General features: G+C 43.5%; 2 protein-coding genes across 4 annotated transcripts in view; one reads left to right on the top strand and one right to left on the bottom strand.

Moving 5' to 3' along the window:
* Positions 1 to 1,720: 1,720 nt before the first annotated feature.
* Positions 1,721 to 8,094, bottom strand: LOC120945453. The gene is made up of 2 exons (XM_040359613.1): positions 7,458 to 8,094; positions 1,721 to 2,116 (listed from the first exon to the last, which is right to left on the bottom strand). Exons 1-2 carry the CDS (start codon positions 7,985 to 7,987, stop codon positions 1,858 to 1,860), a joined length of 789 nt encoding a protein of 262 aa, XP_040215547.1. The 5' UTR covers positions 7,988 to 8,094; the 3' UTR covers positions 1,721 to 1,857.
* LOC120945452 (activating transcription factor 7 interacting protein) overlaps positions 7,705 to 21,523 on the top strand; it is a 278,332-nt gene continuing 264,513 nt past the window's right edge. The window contains exon 1 of one of the 3 annotated variants that reach the window (XM_040359610.1): positions 7,705 to 7,788. Coding sequence is in view for 2 of the 3 variants with exons in the window: in XM_040359612.1 (XP_040215546.1) it covers positions 15,011 to 15,069 (59 nt within the window). In the remaining variant the exon portion in view is untranslated. Of the gene's footprint in view, positions 7,789 to 14,842; positions 15,070 to 21,523 lie in introns of those variants that run through there. The other 2 variants (XM_040359612.1, XM_040359608.1) reach the window with 2 other exon arrangements.

Below are 21,523 nucleotides of genomic sequence, written 5' to 3'. Positions count from 1 at the left end.
CGTTGCGCCGAGTTTTGTGAATCGCGACGGGTAAAAGAGATGCGGCGGGAAAAAAAATGTTTAAAAAAAAAATTTCCAGCGACGTGGGAAAGACGGGTATACTTTTACATGGTGTACTAACTTTACACTTTGTAAAAGCAGCCCTATCTTTGCGACGGCAAACTAACACTTACGGCAACTTCACGAAGGGAAAAACCTTTGTGGATCTCCGTAAGTGCTAATTTGCATACCCGACGCTGGTTTACGACGAGAAATGCCCCCAGCGGCGGCCGCGGTACTGCATCCTAAGATCCGACAGTGTAAAACAATTACACATGTCGGATCTTAGGGATATCTATGCGTAACTGATTCTATGAATCAGCCGCATAGATAGAAACAGGGATACGACGGCGTATCAGCAGATACGCCGTCGTAACCCTTTTGTGGATCTGGCCCTTAGTGTTTTGTTTTTTGAAAATCTGGATTTGATAAACATTTGCGCAAAAAATGCAGGGCCTTAAAAATCAGTAGCACCTCCTTTTTTTCTACTGGTCATATGCTTTCAGAAAATAGATGGTTTTGGGGGTCTTTCACAAATTCTGAATGCTGTTAGGAAAAAATGAAAACCTTTAGATTTTTAGAGGAATTTGGATATTTAAATTTTTCTATAAGTTAGATTTTAACCATTTTGCAAAAAGGCCAATGTAAAAATTACAAATACTTGGTATTTATTAACTCCATACAGGTTAAGTAAATGGTGAGACCCAAATGATAAAGAGCCATAGGCTGCTTGAGGCCCAAGGGCGTCAATAAACATAGGTCAAGGGGAAGAGAGTTGGGACTTTCACGGCACTGATAGGAGACCAAGTAGGTATAAAAAACAAAATTTATTTACTCCATACAGGTTAAGCTTTTATATTTAGTTGGAATTTAGCGGGAATTTTGTAAAATGAGCTGTGCTTTTATCTACTAATAATAGTTTTAGTGTATGTTTTGGAAAAATATTGTTCTAATAAACATTTGCGCAAATAACGCAGGGCCTAAAAAAATCAGTACCACCTTTATTTTATTCCAGAGGTCATATGCTTTCATAAAATATTTGGTTTGGGCGGTGCTTTACAAACTCTGAAAGCTGTAAGTGAACAATGAAAACCCCCAGATTTTTAGAGAAAGTTTTGGGTACATTCGATTTTCACCATTTTGCAAAAAGGCGCAATTTAAAATGTACAAATATTTGTTATTTATTAACTCAACACAGGATAAGCTTTTATATTTAACATGAATTTTGACAAATTGTGTGCTTTTATCTGCTAATAATGGTTTTAGTGTATTTTTAGCAACAATATTGTTTTGATAAACATTTCCGAAAATACTGCGGGGACTAAAAAATCTGTAGCACCTTATTTTTATTCTAGAGGTCATATGCTTTCAGAAAATATATGGTTTTGGGGGTCTTTCACAAATTCTGAAAGCTATAAAAGGGAAAAATTAAAACCTTCAGATTTTTTGAGAAATTGGGATATTTAAGGCCTCGTACACACACGATAGGTTAAACAGAGGACAACGGTCTGATGGTCAAAACCGATCGTGTGTGGGCCCCATAGGTTATTTAACCATCGGTTAAAAAAAACCCAACTTGCTTTAAATTTAACTGATGGATTCCTAACCGATAGGTCAAAACTGATCGTTAGTAGGCACAACCATCGGTTAAAAATCCATGCATGCTCAGAATCAAGTCGCAAAGAGTTTGAGTATAGCCTCAGATTGGTTTAATGGGAAAAATTGTTGATGTACCATCATCCGAAATTAGTTAGGAAATAAAGGGACACCAGGAATAGAGGGGTAGTGGCTGCTAGTACCACAGACTCACACAGACTATTACCTAGTAAAGATGTGTATCAATGGACTTTCTCGGTACTGATAACATGAGTCGATATAATAAAAAATTACATTTATTATACATAACAACATACAATGTTCCGTAAATAAAACAAGGCTAGGACTAACAACCCCACATAGAGATACAGAAGATGTTATTGCAAAACGGAAGGAGCCGTGAGGTATAGCAGATGTGAGGGGGAGTCCTAGAAGAACCTCTACCGGTTTCGCGGTGAACCGCTTCTTCAGGAGGAATGGTCTGTGCAATAAACAATACATTTGTCAAGACTAGCAATACATAAAACATAAGAAACAATTAAAACATTAGGGAAGTCAAAAAATGACACATTGTAATGTAATTACACATTGTAATCTTCTATTAATGATTTTAGTGGATTCTTAGTAAAAATATTTTTTGATAAACATCTGCGCAAATATCATGGGACCTTAAAAATCAGTAGCACCGTTTTTATTCTACTAGTCATGTGCGTAAAAGTGGGTGTAAAAAATTAGCACAGGGCCTGGCAGTAAAAGAGTTAAATCAGCTAGTTATTACCTGCTAAAAGTACCGGCTGATTGCCGACAGATGAAACCAATAGCTCATTATGGTGAAAGCTACCCAAGTACCATGTAATTAAAGCATTGTGTAATCATATGAAATGAAAGCGCTAAGGCATGCCATTTGTGTAGTTTACACCATAAGTAGTCATGTGTTCCATCTGTATAGCGATCAACTGCAATCCTTAGTGAATAACCCTTAATAAATTTAGTAATGGGAAACAACTAGTAAAATTGTCTATTCAGCTTTAAGGTTTAACACTGCAAATGTATGTATTATATAAATGTAAATACAATTTTACTTCTGATTGGCTCCAGGACATAAAATGTGATACTTGCAGACTTACCATGAGCAACAGTATCTCAAAGATGTTAAAAATGATCACACAAAAGTACATATTCCAGTAGCATAAAAAATAATAAATAAATAAGATTTTGTACAAGATGTGTGCAGTTATTCGTTGTTTGGCGGTAGGACTGTCTACAACAGGGGTCCTCAAACTTTTTAAACAGAAGGCCGGTTCACTGTCCCTCAGACCGTTCGAGGGCCGGACTTTAAAAAAAAACTATAAACAATTTCCTATGCACACTGCACATATGTTATTTTGAGCCCACCCTCACCGTTATTTCAAGCCATCATTGCAAGCCCACCCTCAACTCCGTTTCAAATTCAAGCCCCTCACGATCATTGCAACCCTCCCCCTTCATCATTATAAGCCCCTCATTGCAAGCCCCCCCCTCAAAATCATTAATTGCCAACCGATCATGATCATTGCAAGCCCCCCCCCACCTCACCATCATTACATCTACATCCTCATCATCATCAGCCCCTCATTGCAACCCCCCCTCACCATTGCAAACCCCCCCCCACCTTCATCATTACATCATCAGCCCCTCACCATTATCATTACATCATCATTTCATCATCATCAGCCCCCCTGACCATCGCAAGCCCCCCCCCCCCCCCTCACCATCGTAAGCCCCTCACAGCCTTTCTCCTTACTGTGCCAAACTGCTGTCACAGTCCCGCTGTGTCACGAAGCTCAGTGTTGGCAACAGTTCTGGAGCGCTGTGATAAATGTCCCTCCCTCCTCCTCCTCCTAGACCAGCTTGTGTGATAGACAGAACACTGGCTCTATCACACAAGCTAGTCTAGGAGGAGGAGGGGGACATTTATCACAGCGCGCCCTAACTGTTAACACTGTGATCTCTGTGACACAGCAGGATCGCTGTGTTACAACCTGCCGTGTAACCGGCGTTGCCTTTCAGGGTCTGGTGGGCCGGTTAAAAGTCCTCCGCGGGCCGCATGTGGCCCGTAGTTTGAGGACCTCTGGTCTACAATAACCTTTTTTCTTGCACCTTGTTATAGTACAATATAATACGTATAGAAGCTGACCATAGAGGCTGCATCTCCACATTAACAAAGTTGTTTATCTTGTGTGCTCTAGTCTTGGCATTGGGATATGATTATAGAGGGAAGAATTAACTTCCCTTTTTGCTTTTCTATACACTGTGTGCTTAAAAGCAATTCAAAAATTATATATGATATAATTTACAGTCTCACAATGTTTAAGAGTCGGTTCACACTGGGGCGACTTGGGATCCGACTTGAGGTCGCCTCAAGTCGTCCCAAGTCGCGCTGTAGAGAAAAACAATGTAAGTGAATGGGAGCGGTGTTAATACACACTACTCAAATCGCTTTGACTTCAGAAGAGGTTCCCGTACTACTTCAATCCGACTTGTAGGCGATTTGTACCCATTGATTTCAATGGAAGTCGCCTCCAAGTCTGATCACTGTCTTAACTGAAGCAACTTTCCAGGAAGATAACATACATTTCTCAGGCAAACCTCTCCCTCCCCTAGAGCTGATTGTTTTTTGATTGGCCACTGGAAAGTCTCCTGTCCTGGAGACGACTTCAAGTCGTGTTGTAAATCGCCCCAGATCGCCCTGTGGTTCATGCTCAAGTCGTGTTGGAGTTGCCTCTGAAAGTCGCGCTGGAAGTCGTGTCTCCCCAGTGTGAACCGACTCTTAGGGTATGCAAGGTGTTAGTTTGTATTCTTGTCTAACTCTACTGTATTATGAAAAATTAGCTACGTCAACAGAAAAGGACTGCTAAATATGTAATAATTTTTCATTTTTTGGGTACTAAATAAAAGATGTTATCATTACTAAACAGTAATACCTTAGTTTGAGAATAACTTGGTTTGAGAGAATTTTGCAAGATGAGCAAAAACGTTTTAATAAATTGTGACTTGATATACAAGCAGTGTCATGTCACAACTGAGTATAAAAGATAAGAAAGGCACCTCTAAGTGTAGCAATACAGTTACATTTAATGAAGGTACAATATTTGGCAACATATTGCTACACTTAGAGGCGCCTCTCTTCTCTTTTTTACTCTGTAGCTCCTTCTGGATTTTACTTCTAATCCCATTGTGGAGGTTTCCATTTGAGTATGGACATTTTATGGTTACACAACCTGGTCACATTGTCATAATCTATTTATATGGACTATAAACTGAAGGACCTATGAATAAATGGTTGTGGAACGAATCATTTGATATACAAGTGCCTTGGATTACAAGCATGTTTCTGGAACGAATTATGCTCGCAATCCAAGGTTTTACTGTAATTATATTTAGCTTAAAATGAAAATTCACATTTTTACCAAAGAAAATAAGCTCACTGATATTTTCCATGTACTTGAAGGTTTTATTTGTTTAGATATTTACTTTATTTTACTCCAGACTACTATCAATTTGATTTTCTCATGTGAGTCTGTATGTGCAATCCTTTCAGAGTCTAGTATTATGTGGGCAGGACTTTAATGGAAAAAAAAAGAAAAAAAGAAGACTTTCTTTGCAAACACTGCCTGCAGCCTGCCTCCTCTAAAAGCAGCTGTAAACTGCACTGGGAATAACTGACTGCCACAGACTATTTTCCCCTGTATGTCCAGGTTATCAACCTAATATATGGACATACTGTAAAAAAAAATGCAAGCCCAACAAGATTGTGTTTAAGTCCATAAAATATGTAAATCCCTTTATAACAAGTACTGTTTTGCATTTATATATTAGCCAACGGCAATGTTGTTATAATATTTAAATCAGATGCAGGCTGGACCATACATAATTTAGACGCCTACAGACACTTAATATGTCTCTGTATGTTTTGTAGGTTTGGTACCAACCTGTCCACACATTGCCCGTGCCCAAAAACAACTGTGGCCGCATGTAATGGTTATGTTTTACTACATACTATCATTAGTAAAATTGTATTTTTACTATGTGGACAATATAGAGCAGCCACTATAGTTATTAACAGCACCACATGTCCCTAAAATGTTTCAGTTGTCCATAAAATAATAAACAAAACAAAAAAAAAAGTTGGTAACCGTGACCCCTCACAGCAAACAATAGAATTTGAAAAAGTAGGGATGAACCATGAGGACAATGTAGAATGTACAAATGTAACATGAAAGGAAGGAAACATAAAATAGGAACAAATAGTGTATCAACCAGCAGATCAGAGCTGGCCACACACCATCAGCTTTAATAACCTAGATCTACAAAATGTCATACAATTGTGTGGGATTTTCTGACTGACTGGATAGAATTTATAAAGATAATTTAGAAAACCCCAAATATTATACAGTTGCTGATACATTCAGTTTAAATTGACAATATGGCTGATTTACTAAAACTGCAGAGGCCACACTGTGGTGCGGCTGTGCATGGCAGCCAATCGGCTTCTAACTTCAGCTTGTTCAATTAGGCTTTGACAAAAAAAATATGGAAGCTGATTGGTTTCTATACAGAGCTGCACTCGCCAGTTTTAGTAAATCAACCCTAGTGTCTGTTGATAGCCCTTTACCCAGCACAGCGTATTCACCTCCTGCCCACTGGTGCAGCTAGGGTGAGCTCTCCTGGATAATGTAATTAATCCCCACCATGTGACACTGTATGGAACTGGCGATTGGCTGTTCAGGCCTGAGTACTGTCACTTGGGGGGGGGGATACACATGCTCCCCCATGCATGAAAGCCCTGCTCCATTACAGGAGCAGAGCAAGGAAGTGGTGAAGGACGGGTGAGTAGACTTCACAGGGAGCTGGCCAATAGCAGGGTCTCTTTAAATGTCTGATAAGAGCCCTACATCTGCTCATCTAAGTACTCTCCCATGAGCTGAGCTTTCCTTGCATCCAGGAAATGTAATACAGTAAAACCTTGGTTTGAGAGCGTTTTGCAAGACAAGCAAAATGATTTAATAAATTTTGCTTTGATATACAAGCGATGTGTTGATATAAGAGTAGCGTCATGTCACAACAGAGTATAAAAGAGAAGAGAGGAGCCTCTAAGTGTAGCAATATTGTTACATTTAATGAAGGTACAACATTTAGCAACGTATTGCTACACTTAGAGGTGCCTCTCTTTGCTTTTATACCCTGTAAAAAAAAAAGCATTAATATACAAGTGCTTTGGATTACAAGCATGTTTCTGGAACGAATTATGCTCGCAATCCAAGGTTTTACTGTATACAAAAATCATATGCCTAAAAATACTAAATTACCCAGAGACTGTTTATGGGGGGGACTTTTGCTTGTGTTACAGTTCATATGACCTTTGCAGTAATAAGGCGTACAAATAAATTAGAAAAACATGTTATTTCACATAAAAAAAAAACACAACATGACCATTTTTAAAGTTTTACATTTTTATTTATCACGCCTTTGATGAAAAAAGAATGCCGAAGTTATCATATAGTAAAGCAGAAAACGAATTTTAAAATGAGGTACCATTTTTAAAACACATTTTCTACGTTAGGAAACAAACAAAGTACATTTTTCCGCTTTTCGTTAATAGTATCATAATAGGGCCGCAAGACAATAATAATGGCCATGGCATTTGCCCCATGAGGGTAGGTAGGTGCCCCTCGCAGAAAGAATGCAGCCTGCTATCAGCATTCACACTGCTTCTGCAAATGTTGTTCTCTGCTTCACCCCACCAACTGGTGAGGCACACGTGATAAGGAGGAGCTACTTACCTTTCTACCCCGTCAGACCATTTTGCTTCACATTTAAATGCTCTCAACGCATAAACGTAAAGGCCGTCTTGAAAGGGCAGCAAAATGGGGGCGTTGCTAATCGTCAGTCGGCAGTATTTTTCCATAAGCTGCTCATTTGCATAACGCTGGGCACGTGATCGTGGGTCTAGAAGTGGGCGGAGCGGTCGGCGTTCGCGTTTGAATGCCGGAGCTGGAGGAGCCGAGGGAAGAAGGGCTCGTAGGAAGGTTGTTCTGCAACAGCGGCGAGAAAACGCTTCGTTTTCGGTTCCGGTGGATCTCCCGTTTAGTGGTTCAGCCAACATCAGCAAAGGTAAATTTTCTAGCGTCGCCGTTTTAATTGCACTATATCGTGATATAAGCGCGATGTTATCGTATTCTTCGGTGTACTCAAGATGGCGCCCGCTGTGGGAAGGAAAGAAAATGGTGCGCAGCGCCCTCTCCCTTTCACAGGAGGTAGGTGGGGCTTCTGGTAAAATGAGCACGTGACTCCTTGTTAAACGCTGCTGCATTGTTTGTCCCGTTGTGCATGCGTTAGCTGGCAGGCACAGCCGCCATTTTCTAGCAGCACGTTGTGAATAGTTAAGTAGGGGGCGGGAATAATTTCAGCAGATTTTTTTTTTTTTTTCATTATTTATTTATAGCTGGTATCCGACAGTAGTTTTCTGGATGCCATTCATAAAGTCAAGGGTAATGTTTTGCGTTTCTCATTGCTTGAGAGCTCCATTTGTAACGGTAACCTTTGCATTGAACTAATATATGTAAAGCTGCAGGTGCCTCGTGTGTTCCTTTATTGCCCACTAGGCCTTGCTTTGATTGGGTACAAGTTGTTTCCAATCAGTAAAATGTATTTTGTTTAGAGTCACCACTTTATTTTTATCAGTAAGTAAGCACTGTTTCTGTTGTGGGTGGGGATAGCCTGCCACACAGGATCTCCTGGGCTCAACTTCTCGTTGCCATGGAGATCCACTCTACATATTGTGGCTGTCAGTGTCCCTTCTGTGCTGCCCTTACACTTTTTAGTACTGGAACTCTTCATTAGCTTACAATTGCAACAATCTTTTGCCATGGAGACGTTTCAAGCAACCAAATGATCAGGATTGCAGTGGAAATGTCGAATCCTCTGCAGTACAAGTTGGAGGGCATTCTTTTACACTTTAGTCACATTTTGTGGCAACACCAGCTACTTCATTAGTGAAGATTCATTCTGAATGACACCCTGATGCACCTTGCTGATAGAGATGCGCTGCAGCACAACATGCAGTGCCATGCGCTTTTTTTGGGGGGGGGGGGGTGGCTTTTGAAGTACGTTGGCAGCTCATTACACAAAAAAAGTATGTGCACCCTTATAGTTAGGTGTGAAACCTAGCCTTTTTCTTAAAGGGGTTGTAAAGGTTCGTTTTTTATTTTCTAAATAGATTCCTTCAGCTAGTGCATTGTTGGTTCACTTACCTTTTCCTTTGATTTCCCTTCTAAATGTTTTTTTTCTTTGTCTGAATTTCTCACTTCCTGTTCCTCCTCAGTAAGGTGTTTAGTAAGCTGTTCTAAATGACTTTCCACCGCTCGGATGATGGTGGAAAGCTTACTGAGGAGAAACAGGAAGTAAGAAATTCAAACAGAAAAAAAAATATTTAGAAGTGAAATCAAAGGAAAGGGTAAGTGAACCAACAATGCACTAGCTTAAAGGAACCAATTTAGAAAATAAAAGACAAACCTTTTACAGCCCCTTTAAGGCTGTATTAAACCCAAAGACTAAAATGTAATATTGCTGTTTACTAATCATTAAAGTGGATTTAAACCCTCATATACCCAGTGAAGGGAACAGCCTCAGATGTTACAGAGCTGAAACAAATCCTTCTACATAAGTTTTACATGTATGTCTGCTGTCCTGTCTTCAGCTTTATATATTATTTTTTGTGTTGGGTAATTTTGTGTTGGGTAATTTTCTCTTCCTGTTCAGCACTACAGCGAAGCCTGGGCATACAGCCAAGACAATACGAGAAAAAGGGTGACCGCTCCGATGACCAAAGAACTCTCTCACCAAATCCAAAACCCTGGGTGCCGACAATGCAATGCAAAAATTGATGAGGAAGACTAGGACAACCGCACTCCAAAAAAGTGTTCCTTTTTAATAAAATAGGTCACAAAACTGACATGTCACAGCAGAGATTAGAAAAACACAGCTGACGCGTTTCACACTGTCATGCAGTGCTTAATCATAGCTAATTAACCACTTAAGCCCCGGACCAATATGCTGGCTAAAGACCCAAGGTGTTTTTACAGTTCGGGACTGCGTCGCTTTAACAGACAATTGCGCGGTCTAGCGACGTGGCTCCCAAACAAAATTGGCGTCTTTTTTCCCCCACAAATAGAGCTTTCTTTTGGTGGTATTTGATCACATCTGCGGTTTTTAGTTTTTGCGCTATAAACAAAAATAGAGCGACAATTTTGAAAAAAATGCAATATTTTTTACTTTTTGCAATAATAAATATCCCCCAAAAACATATATAATTTTTTTTTTCCCTCAGTTTAGGCCGATACGTATTCTTCTACCTATTTTGGTAAAAAAAATCGCAATCGTTTATCGGTTGGTTTGCGCAAAATTTATAGCGTTTACAAAATAGGGGATAGTTTTATTGCATTTTTATTTTTTTTACTACTAATGGCGGCGATCAGCGATTTTTTTTCGTGACTGCGACATTATGGCGGACACTTCGGACAATTTTGACACATTTTTGGGACCATTGTCATTTTCACAGCAAAAAATGCATTTAAATTGCATTCTTTATTGTGAAAATGACAGTTGCAGTTTGGGAGGTAACCACAGGGCGCGCTGTAGGAGTTGGGGTTCACTTTGTGAGTGTTTACAACTGTAGGGGGGTGTGGCTGTAGGTGTGACGTCATCGATCGTGTCTCTCCTATAAAGGGGATGACGCGATTGATACGCCGCCACAGTGAAGCACGAGGAAGCCGTGTTTACACACGGCTCTCCCCATTCTTCAGCTCCGGGGACCGATCGCCGCACTCGAGTGGCGATCGGGTCCGCGAGCTTCGGACCGGGTCGCGGGAGAGCGCTGCGCGCCCGCGACCCACGGCTGGGTACAAGTACAGGACGTATATATATATACACACACACACACGTGCTTGTGCCCAGCCATGCCATTCTGCCGACGTATATGTGCAGGAGGCGGTCCGGAAGTGGTTAAGCACTGTATGACAGTGTGAAACGCGTCAGCTGTGTTTTTCTAATCTCTGCTGTGACATGTCAGTTTTGTGACCTATTTTATTAAAAAGGAACGCTTTTTTGGAGTGCGGCTGTCCTAGTCTTACTCCATCAATTTTTGCATACAGCCAAGACAGCTGTAAAAGATAGATGGCCGCACTCCAAAAACCGTACAGGTTGTCTTTTATTAAATGAACAGCAGATACATCACCAGATCAAAACAGGAACAGGGGAACAGCTGACGTTTCGCACAAAATCAGTGCTTATTCATGGACAGCTGATTGGAGGAAAGGCGCGCACATACCCCTCTCCTCATAGGTAGAGACTTTCAGAACTCTTTGTTGAATAGTTCAGCACTCTGCTAATCTATAGCATCCTCCCCAACACAAAACTCTAGCCGCTTTTATCATCTGTGATGGAGGAGCTGTCAGGAGTTACCAGGCTGATAGCGGTCTCCTGCTCCAGTCTTCTGTTATGGGACATGGTGCTTTGAACAGAGATAAAACTCTGCTCAAATTTCATGAATCGGGTTTACATCCACTTTTAATGTGATGGCTGCATTTGTTTGCTTTTCAGGCTTGGTGACCTGGCCAGTAACACACTTCTGTCTTAGACTGTCTCCAATTTGAATGGTAGAGCCAACTGGGAAGTGGATAGTGTTGCATGCACTGGCCGATTTAAGTGGACTAGACCAGGGGTTTCCAAACTTTCTTTACAAAGGGCCAGTATACTGTCCTCCAGACTTGGTGGGAGGGGGTGCGCCAGACTGAGGCCAGTGGGAGTAGATAATGCCCCATTGTTGTCACTGTTAGGAATAGTGCACCATTGTTGTCCTTTGGAGGAATTCTCATATGCCTAATTGTTGGTGGCAGGGGGATGGATCGTGCCCCATCGACTTCAGTGGAAACAATGATGCCCCTTTGTTGTCATTGGGAGGAATTGTGCCACTTTGTGTGATTGCAAGGACATATGCACAATTGTTGGCATGAATTGGATGACACATGCCCAGTTCATGTCAGTGGATGAATGAGTGTCCCAAGGCCCAGATAAAAGCAAGCAAATTGCCACAGTTTGGATACCACTGTACTAGGGGTGCTGAATTTAATCGATGCATCGCGATTCGGGGGTCCCCAATGCGGCATCAATGCATGTGACTCAAATAATCAATGTTGGGTGCCGTCATCCTGACTTGCCCCTCCTGGGAGAGCACTCTGAGCGTGTCTATTCAAATACCCGTTTTGTAATAAATGCCTTTTATAATCCATTAAGTGGCCACCGCTGCATGTGCTTTTTAAAATATACAGCGTTTCATACCTGCATTTATGTCTTTATACAGTGTATATTCTGCTCATGTGACTGTTCGCTCCGGCTCACGTTTCTCCTGACGTCAGCCCCCACCCGCCTCTCTTCTGATCTGATGGCTACAGTCGGTGGGTGGGGCTGAGAACTCCCACTGACATCAGGAGAGGGAACGTGAGGTGAGAGGCGAGCCAGACCGGACAGTCACATGAGCGGAATATACAATTCTACAAAGACAGAAATGCAGGTATGAGAAGCTGCATATATTTTAAAAAGCATATACCGCGGTGGCCACTTAATGGATTATAACAGCATTTGTTACAAAACTGGTATTTAACAGCAGTATGCTTTCACCTCCTACACGTGCTCTGTGTTGACATTTCCCCAGCTTTCCCGTTTGCACATTCCACTGTTGGAGAAATTTCAGCACAGACAGTACAGGGCTGTTTGCTGTGGATTCTAATACTCCTGACCTCCCACCAGCCACATGCGTATATTCCTGTACCCCAGGGTTTGACAAATTTGCTTGGAATCTAGGAGCCAGCTAAAACAGTTAGGAGCCAGAAAACGTGCCCCGTCTAGACGAGCTTGCACGCAGAAGCGAACACTTACGTGAGTAGCACCCGCATATGTAAACGGTATTCAAACCACACATGTGAGGTATCGCCGCGATCGTTAGAGCGAGGGCAATAATTCAAGCTCTAGACCTCCTCTGTATCTCAAAATATGCAACATGTAGAATTTTTTTTTAAACGTCGCCTATGGAGATTTTAAAGGGTAAAAGTTTGTCGGCATTCCACCAGCGGACGCAATTTTGAAGCGTGACTTGTTGGGTATCAATTTACTCGGCGTAACATTATCTTTCACAATATAAAAAAAATTGGGACAACTTTACCGTTTTATTTTTTTAATTAAAAAAAGTGTATTTCTTTCCCCAAAAAAGTGCGCTTTAAGACTGCTGCGCAAATACGGCGTAACAAAGTATTGCAACGATTGCCATTTTATTCTCAAGGGTGTTAGAATAAAAAAAAATATGTGTGTATGTATGGGGGGGTTCTAATTAGAGGGAAGGAGATGGCAGTAAAAATTTACACATTAGAACTGGTTTTACTTGTAATGCCAACGGCCACCACCAGATGGCGCCAGGTCACAGATCCTGTGCATCCGTGCACCCCCACCACGCGATTGCAGCGGGCACGCGACGGCCGGTAATTGAGGCCGCAGCCTTGTAGGCCATAAAGCCGCAGCCTCAAGGTCAGAATTTCTTGTCGCAATAGCGACCAGGTGCCCGGATTTTGTCAAACCCTGTAGTGCACCGGATTAGTGCACTCTTTAAAGCTGAGTTCCACCATTTTTTAGTTTATTAAAAGTCAGCAGCTACAAAAAGTGTAGCTGCTGACTTTTATTAAACCGACACTTATCTGTCCCACAGTCCACCGATGCAGCCGCATGGAGCCCCGCACCTTTCCCCACTCCTTTCCTCAATGCCATCATATCTATTGTGGGCACCCAGCCATTATAGCTTACGGCCTTATGGCCAGGCTTGCACTGTGCTCTGCCATTGGCCAGTCAATCTTCTGGAACTTGTGTTGTGTCCCAGAAGATCGCTGTCAGAGATGGGCCACCTAGGGCGAGAGGAGGAGTCACCTAGGCGGCCAGGAGAGAAAGTCTCACTAAAAAGGGGACACCCCCCCCCCATAAAAATGGCACGTCAGGTTGAGAGGAGTGCTTAAAGCGGATGTGCCACGGGAAAATAATATTAAAAGCCAGCAGCTACAAATACTGCAGCTGCTGTTTTTTAATATTAGGACACTTACCTGTCCTGGAGTCCAGCGCCGATCGCAGCAGAGCACGAGCGATCGCTCGTCTCTCTGCTGCTCCCCCCGCCATCCACGCTCAGGGAACCAGGAAGTGAAGCGCTGCGGCTTCACTGCCCGGTTCCCTACGGCGCATGCGCGAGTCACGCCGCGCCAGCCGATTGGCTCCCACTGTGTGCTGGGAGCCGAGTGTTCCCAGCACACAACGGGCGACAGACGGGATGTGACGGAATGCCCGTCTTTTGCCTGTAGCGTCTGGCCGGAAGTGGGTGCAAATACCTGTCTTTAGACAGGTATCTGCACCCCCCTCCCCCCTGAAAGGTGTCAAATGTGACACCGGAGGGGGGGGGGTTCCGATCAGCGGGACTCCACTTTAGGGTGGAGAACCGCTTTAAAGTGGAAGTTCCACCTTTGGGTGGAACTCCACTTTAAGAGGGAGTGAGGTTATTTTTATTTCAAAGCAGAGTTCAGTAAAAAAAAAAAAAAATTGTTAAAAGTCAGCAGCTACAAAAAAAAGTATCTTCTGACTTTTAGTAAAGATACTCTCCTGTCCCACAATTCAGCGACGTGGCCACTTAAACCCTCCATTCTGTCCATGGCGCTGGCAATACTACTGTGGGCATCTGGCTGACAGCTTGCAGCTTCACAGCCAGGTGCGCATGTCTCACTGCGCTGTCCTGCAAAGCTGGGCAATCTTCTGGGACCTGTGATGTGTCTCAGAAGATTGCAGGGAGGAAGGGCTGCCCAAGCGGAAGTGAGAGCTCGTCGGTAATCGTGATGCATCGCGGAATCTAATCGCTGACCAGATAATCGTAATCGAATCGTGAGACCAGTGATGATACACTGTACTAGTCTAACAAATTAAAGCCAAACTCCAGCTAATGCGTGACTTTTTTAAACATTTATAGTAATTGTATTTTTCTTTTGTGAGACATGTTTTATATAAATAAAAGCTGACTTTTGGAAGCACACCTGTCGGTGTTAAATAAATGGTTTGTCTCAACACTCTAGCTGCAACTTATGCTCTACAGCTTTGCCACTTTCCGGAGCAGTGTTGATAAGGAACATAGCGTGATACACTGAGGACATGCTGCTAGGGAACAGTCTGCTGAAACGCCGAACAGGCGCATTTTAGCAGGACGACGGCAGCCCATTTCTCCGGCTGATCTCCACTCGCCTTATGGAGCTTGAGGAAGATGGAGCACCCGCTCGGATTGAACCAGCGGCAGCCTCCAGGTCCCATACTGCCTCCAAGGTAAGCCCTTGTCTGTGATTATACAGCAGGGGACTTTTTTTTTTTGTGTATGGCTCTTTGCCATACACTCTTGTGGCTCTTGTTTGTGCTTTTTTTTTTTTTTTTTTTTTTTTTTTTTTTTTTTGTAGGCCAAATCGGTGAAAAAGAAATGTGGAAACTGCAGGGCCAGGCTTTCTGATGGATATAAAAAACTATTTTGTGAGGGTTGTATTCCATCTAGGGCTAGGTCAGAGACTGCCTATTTGAAAGAGTTAATGCTATGAAGGAGGTTGTAGCCTCCTTCCGGTCTTTTAATGGCGGAGTAGCAGGGCTGGGACTTTCCTCATCTAGTTCCATAGCTCAAGAGCCTTCAGCCTCAGCTAGACCCCTTCCTCTGTCAATGTCCGAGACCATTGGTTCGCACTATACTTCTGATCTGGAAGAAGGGGAGAACCCCCGCAGAGGAGGAGGCGGGTAGCTCGAAGTATCTTTCTAGTGGAGGATATTGACAAACTTTTAAAGTCAGTAAATACCTCGGAGCAGATTGAGATGCCACAGCAAATCCAATCTGTACAGGATTGGTATAGGGGTATAGACAGGTATAGGGGTCTACAGAGGCGGAAATCAAGAACTTTTCCGGTACACCAGTCACTTGGGGATATGATTCTTTCAGAGTGGAAGTCTAAAGGGCACAAAAGATTTCCTTTTCAGTCTGCGTTTGAGGAGACTTTCTTTAAATGTTCTAGGCTTGATGCCCCCATGTTACAGGTATCCAAGAGGTCAGACCTGTTCTTTGAAGACTTGGGGGTCCTTAAAGAGCAAATGGACAGGAAGGCCGACTCCTTGCTGTGTAAGGCCTGGGATGCTTCAGCTTTATCCTTGGGTTAAGCTATAGCATCCACCTGTGTGGCTAGGAATTTGGACGTATGGGTTCAGTGTCTGGATGATCTTCTTTCATCCGACACCCCCAAAGAGGAGATTAGGGAGTCTCTCCCACTCATTGCCAAATCAGTGGTCTTCTTGGCTGATGCAGCTGCAGTCTGCATGAAAGCTGAAGCTAGGTCTTCTGCTCTCATTAATTCAGCCAGACGGGCTATCTTGGGAGGGGGACCTTGCCTCCAAGAACAAACTCTGCGGCATTCCCTTTGAAAGCAATGCTCTTATTCGGTTCCTTCTTGGTGGAGATCCTAGCTTGTTTCTCTGAGAAGAGTAAATGATTCCCTTCTCAAAAGAATGAGCCACAGAATGAAAGGCATTTTTGCAGTTTCCAGAACAAGGTTCATTTTAAAACCAACAGGCGAAGAAAAAAGTGGTCTTTTAATAAAGATAAGCAAAAGAGGGGGTCTCTTTGCTCCTTTAGCCCCTTCCAAGAATCCCCAGCTCCTTTAGCCCCTTCCAAGAATCCCCAGTGACGCCAGAATAGGGGTAGGGAGAAGGTTGTCCCACTTCGTCAAAGAATGGGCAGAGATATCTGACAATTCCTTTATTCTTCAGACATTGGAGAGGGGGTTACAGGTTGGAATTCCAGATCCCCCCCCCCCCCCCCGAGGTTTTTGCCAAGAGACGGCAAGCCATGTTAAATCTAGTTTCCACGTGGGAAACGGAGGGGGTTATATCTCCTGTTCCGTACAATTAAAAATTCTAGGGATTTTATTATTGCGTCTTTCTGGTTCAAAAAGCCTCAGGCGGCTTGCGTATGGTCATCAATTTAGGCATCCTGAACACATTTATTCTCTACAGATGTTTCCAGATGGAAAACATTTATTCTGTTAATCTATTGTGGCCAGAGGTCTTCATGGTAACCCTGGATCTTCAGGACGTTTATCTTCATGTTCCAATCTGCCAAAGCCACCGAAGGTTCCTCACATTTGCGATTCTCATGGACAACGGGCCGAGTCATTGGCAGTTCAATGCCCTTCCTTTTGGTCTCTCGGCAGCACCCAGAATTTTTACAAAGATGGCCCAAGTCATGGCCTTTTCTTTATCGTACACCACGGGACCGAGTCTAAGTCATTACATAGTGGGCTGTATAGTTCACCAAAGGAGATTGGACACTGGCACAACCAATGAAGACAGGCTCTCCTCTATATAACCCCTCCCATAAGAGAAGTACCTCAGTTTTTTTGGCAGAGTCTAAGGTGAAGGGCACGAAAAGGATGTGCTAGTGCTAGTCTGTGCACAGGCGCCGTGAAGAGCCGAGTCCTACTCCGGCTATTTTCGGGAAGCGTGACGCACCATAGCCGTCCGTCAATCGTGTTCCCCTCTTCATAGGAACGCCTACTCCCCGCGGGGAGTCTGAAACAAAACTAATGGATTAAACTGTGAGTACCGCGCAAAAAAATAAAATAAAGGCATACTGTAGCTCACGCTAGTATGCTGGATGGCATGGTAGAAACTTGTTTTTTAGGCTGAACCTCCGCTTTAAATACACACAAGTATTCTGGCAGATTCTTTTTACAAGGCCCAGGGAAGAGGTCTCCTTTAAGTAGGAACCCATATCCATGAAGGTTGGCACAATACTACCCACCGTGAGGGGTGAAGATTGGTACTGTCTGATCTCAGCAGTCCTGCGGTGTGGATACGGTAAGTGGGGGGGAAAAAAGTCTAAGTCTTAAACACTTAAAGGATCACTAAAGGAATTTTTTTTTTTTTTTTTTTTTTTTTAGCTAAATGGCTTCCTTTACCTTACTGCAGTACTGGTTTCATGTCCTCATTGTTCGTTTTTGCTTTGAAGTAGCTGTAATTCTGCTGTGATCTCCACACTTCCTGCTTGTCTGGCTCCTTATGAAAAAACTCATGGGAGCTTCTCACTGTGGTCTAAGCTGTGTGTCTAAAACTCCTCAGAACCAATGAGATTCATTTTAAAAACAAAACACTGCCCTGGATTTGTTTGTTTTTGTTCTGTGGGTCTCTTTACTTCACATAAACATGAAACCAGTTTAAAACCAAAAGTGAAACTAGAGGCACACTATATGATGGAATTTAATCTATTAATCATTTTTAAAAGGAATCAGCTAAAGGGGAGGTTCACCCTAAAAACGACATTCCCTTATTACACTGCCCACCCACATTACAATACGATAATGCCTATTACTTTTTTTTTTTTGATGCTGTACATACCTTCGTACAGCTATTCACCCGTGGCTTCCGGGTTGCGAGTCCCGCAGGAGTGGGCGTTCCTAACATGGTGGTGATTGACGTTTTAACAAAAAACTAGCCCCCCCCCCGTCGCGTAAGCCACGTCACGATTGGCAAAAGGAGCCGAACGGCGAGTCGGCGCTATACTGCGCATCGCCGTTCGGCTCCTTTCGCCAATCGTGACGCGGCTTACGCGACAGGGGGAGCGAGTTTTTTGTCAAAACGTCAATCACCACCATGTTAGGAACGCCCACTCCCGCGGGACTCGCAACCCGGAAGCCACGGGTGAATAGCTGTACGAAGGTAATAGGCATAATCGTATTGTAATGTGGGGGGGCAGTGTAATAAGGAAAAGTCGTTTTTAGGGTGAACCTCCCCTTTAACTTTTATGTCTCTATACCCTGTACCCTTAAGAACTTTCCCTTTTTTTTGAGTTTGCTGTCTTGCCTGAAACCACCACTAGAGGGAGTAAAGAGTTGGAGTTCCATTCACCATGTCAGGAACGTAAGCTCAGTGCATCAGCACTTCCTCTGCTGCAAGCAGATGTGTGGGTCTCTTCCAGGAGTGGATGTCTTCCATGAGGCAGGTCAGAGCAGAAGCTCACACTGTTGCCTCTTTCCCCATAGGCGCACGCGGAGGGCGCGCCGCTCTGCTGCGCATGTGCAGAAGAGACAGCAGCCTGGGGGCACGTGAGTTTTCTACGTGGTTGGATTACAGGCACTTAAAGGCACCTACTCAGCATCAGACTTTGTGATAGTTACTGTATGTAGATTGCTGAACTAGCACAGTAGTGTATGCACTGTCTTTGTACCTCTGCTTTTGGCTTAAGAATGTCTTTCTGGAGAGGCAGATCAGGGACTAAGACAAAAAACCACCTCCTAAAACGGGGAGCTCTAACCATTCTAGCCAGGTACCATCCTCTCCTGAGGAACCAGTAGCACCTGTACAGGATGAGCCTTTGCCTTTGTCAGGAATAGCAGCCTCTCCTGTTGTACCAGGTCCTGCTTATGTCACTGAGGACACTTTGGCAGCAGCTCTAGACAATTTGGAAGGGAGAGCCGCTACATTAATCGCTAAATCCATAAAAAAGGATAAAAAGCGAAGCAGGTCCCCTTTTGTTGCTCTAGATCCCTCTTCAAAAATATCTGATGAGGATGTGGCGCCTTTAGAGGATAAGGATGAGGAGCAATTGGGTGGATCAGAGGAACCTTTTTCTGCTTCCCAGGTTTAAAAAAAATGCAGATGCAATGTTATGCTGAAGCTGTATGTTCCACATTCAAGTTGCCCTCTGTGGGGTTAACTGAATCGCCTGTCTCCTCCCTGGGTGCTTTAAAATCCCCACAAGCTGCATGCTCCTTCCCGGTTCATCCTTTATTGGAAAATCTTATTTATGCCGACTGGCAACATCCAGATAAATGTTCTCCTCCTATGGAGGAAAAGTTTACTAAAAATAGAAGCTACCTGCGGTAGATGCAGCCATTTCCTGTGTAAACAAAAACCTAACTTGTCCTGTAGACGATGCTCAGGTGTTTAAAGATTTTTTTTGAAAAGAAGTTAGAATCTTTACTTAAATCTTCCTTTTTGGCGGTGGGCGCTGTGGCGGCTGTTGTCAGGTCCTAAAGGCACAGGTAAAACAAGGGCTCAAGGATCTTCCTCCAGACCAGCTTAAGCTTTGGAAGAACCTACCTAAAGCCTTATGTTTCATGGTCGATGCCATGAGAGATTCTATCCAACAGGCATCCTGCCTCACGCTCAAACTGGTACACATGTGCAGAATCCTTTGGTTAAAGCATTGGTCAGCGGAAGCTCCTTTTTAAGGGGGGGAACAACTCTATGGGGATGATCTGCATAAATACATCCAGAAAATCTCAAGTGTTAAGACTACACTTTTGCCACCTAGAAAAAAGAAAAACGCCCATGTTTTAAAAGGTCCCTTTCTCCGGTCCCAGGGACCTCTGCTTCAAGACAGTGGTGGCGGCATTCAGTCAACCACAAAGCCTAAGACCCAGTATCAGACCCAGGGTCGCAAAAAGCTGTGGGTCCGAAAGACCGGTAAACAGAACCCTAAAGATTTCTTATGAAGGGGCACCCCCGCTCAGCCGAGTGGGGAGATGGCTTCGGCAGTTTCCAAGGTATACCTAGGATACAAAATAGAATTCCGGGAAATCCCACCTTATCGTTTCCTAAACTCAAATGTCTCCAGAGAACCATTAAAAAGAGAACTTCTTCCAAGCAGTGGATCACTTGCTGTCCCAGCGGGGTAATCAAAAAGTCCCCCCTAAAGGAACAAGGCACGGGGTTCTATTCAAACTTTTTTGTGGTTCTGAAGCCAAACAGACGTCAGACCCATTCTGCATCTAAAAGCCCTAAATTGGTTTCAAAACATTTGTCATTTCTGAATGGAAACCAATTCGATCAGTGCTTTTCACCCTACAGGGCGGAGAATTCTATGGCCTATTCATCCCGCTCACCAAAAGTTCCTAAGGTTCACTGTAGAACACCGCTGCTATCAGTTTGTGGCTCTACCTTTTTGGCTTGACTACGGCACCTCGCGTGTTTTCAAAGGTTCTGGCCCCACTTCTAGCAAATCTAAGGATGCAGGGCATATCAGTGACGTCTTATCTGGACGATCTACTTCTGGTAGAACAGTCAGTGGGACTGTTAAACCACAGCATACTCGGCACAGTAAAATACCTAGAGTGTCTAGGTTGGATCCTAAACTTCCAGAAGTCCTCTCTACAGCCCCAGAAAAGGGTAGAATATTTGGGCATGGTCTTGGACACAACCCAATCCAAATTTTTTATTTTTTTTCCTTCCGGAGCCAAAGATCAAATTCTTAAAGGATCTGGTCCACATGGTCAGGGCAAAGGGAAAAACATAAATTCGTCTTTGCATGAAGTTGTTGGGGGAGGGGGGGGGGAATGGTGGCCTCTTCCGAGGCCATTCCATATGCCCAGTTTCATTCAAGGCTACTTCAGAACAGTATCCTTGACTGCCTGGAACAAAGATCCAGGCCTTGGATTGGCTGATGCACCTGTCCTCAGAGGTGTGCCAAAACCTCAGTTGGTGGTTAAACACCAGGAATTTGCGTGCAGGGAAATCCTTTCTTCCAGTCACTTGGAAAGTGGTGTCTACGGATGCCAGCCTGTTGGGCTGGGGGCAGGGCATTCTGGAAGAAGCCTCAGCCCAGGGAACTTGGTCCTAATGTGAGAAAGGCCTCCTATCAACATTTTGAAGATTTGAGCAGTACACCTAGCCCTCAGAACCTGGACACACAGATTACAGGGTCATCCAGTTCGGATTCAATCCGACGATGCTACTGCTGTGGCTTGCGTCA

This window comes from Rana temporaria, chromosome 7, assembly GCF_905171775.1.
Source record: "Rana temporaria chromosome 7, aRanTem1.1, whole genome shotgun sequence".
NCBI lineage: Eukaryota > Metazoa > Chordata > Amphibia > Anura > Ranidae > Rana > Rana temporaria.
The sequence above is the reverse complement of the archived record's forward strand: the minus strand, read 5'-3'. Positions and strand labels throughout refer to the sequence as shown.

Coding starts and splice junctions, on each gene's coding strand:
- LOC120945453 (XM_040359613.1), bottom strand. CDS start 7,987: ATGCAGCAGCGTTTAACAAGGAGTCACGTGCTCATTTTACCAGAAGCC. Junction 2,117..7,457: donor TGGTCTGACGGGGTAGAAAG/GTAAGTAGCTCC, acceptor TTTATTGCACAG/ACCATTCCTCCTGAAGAAGC.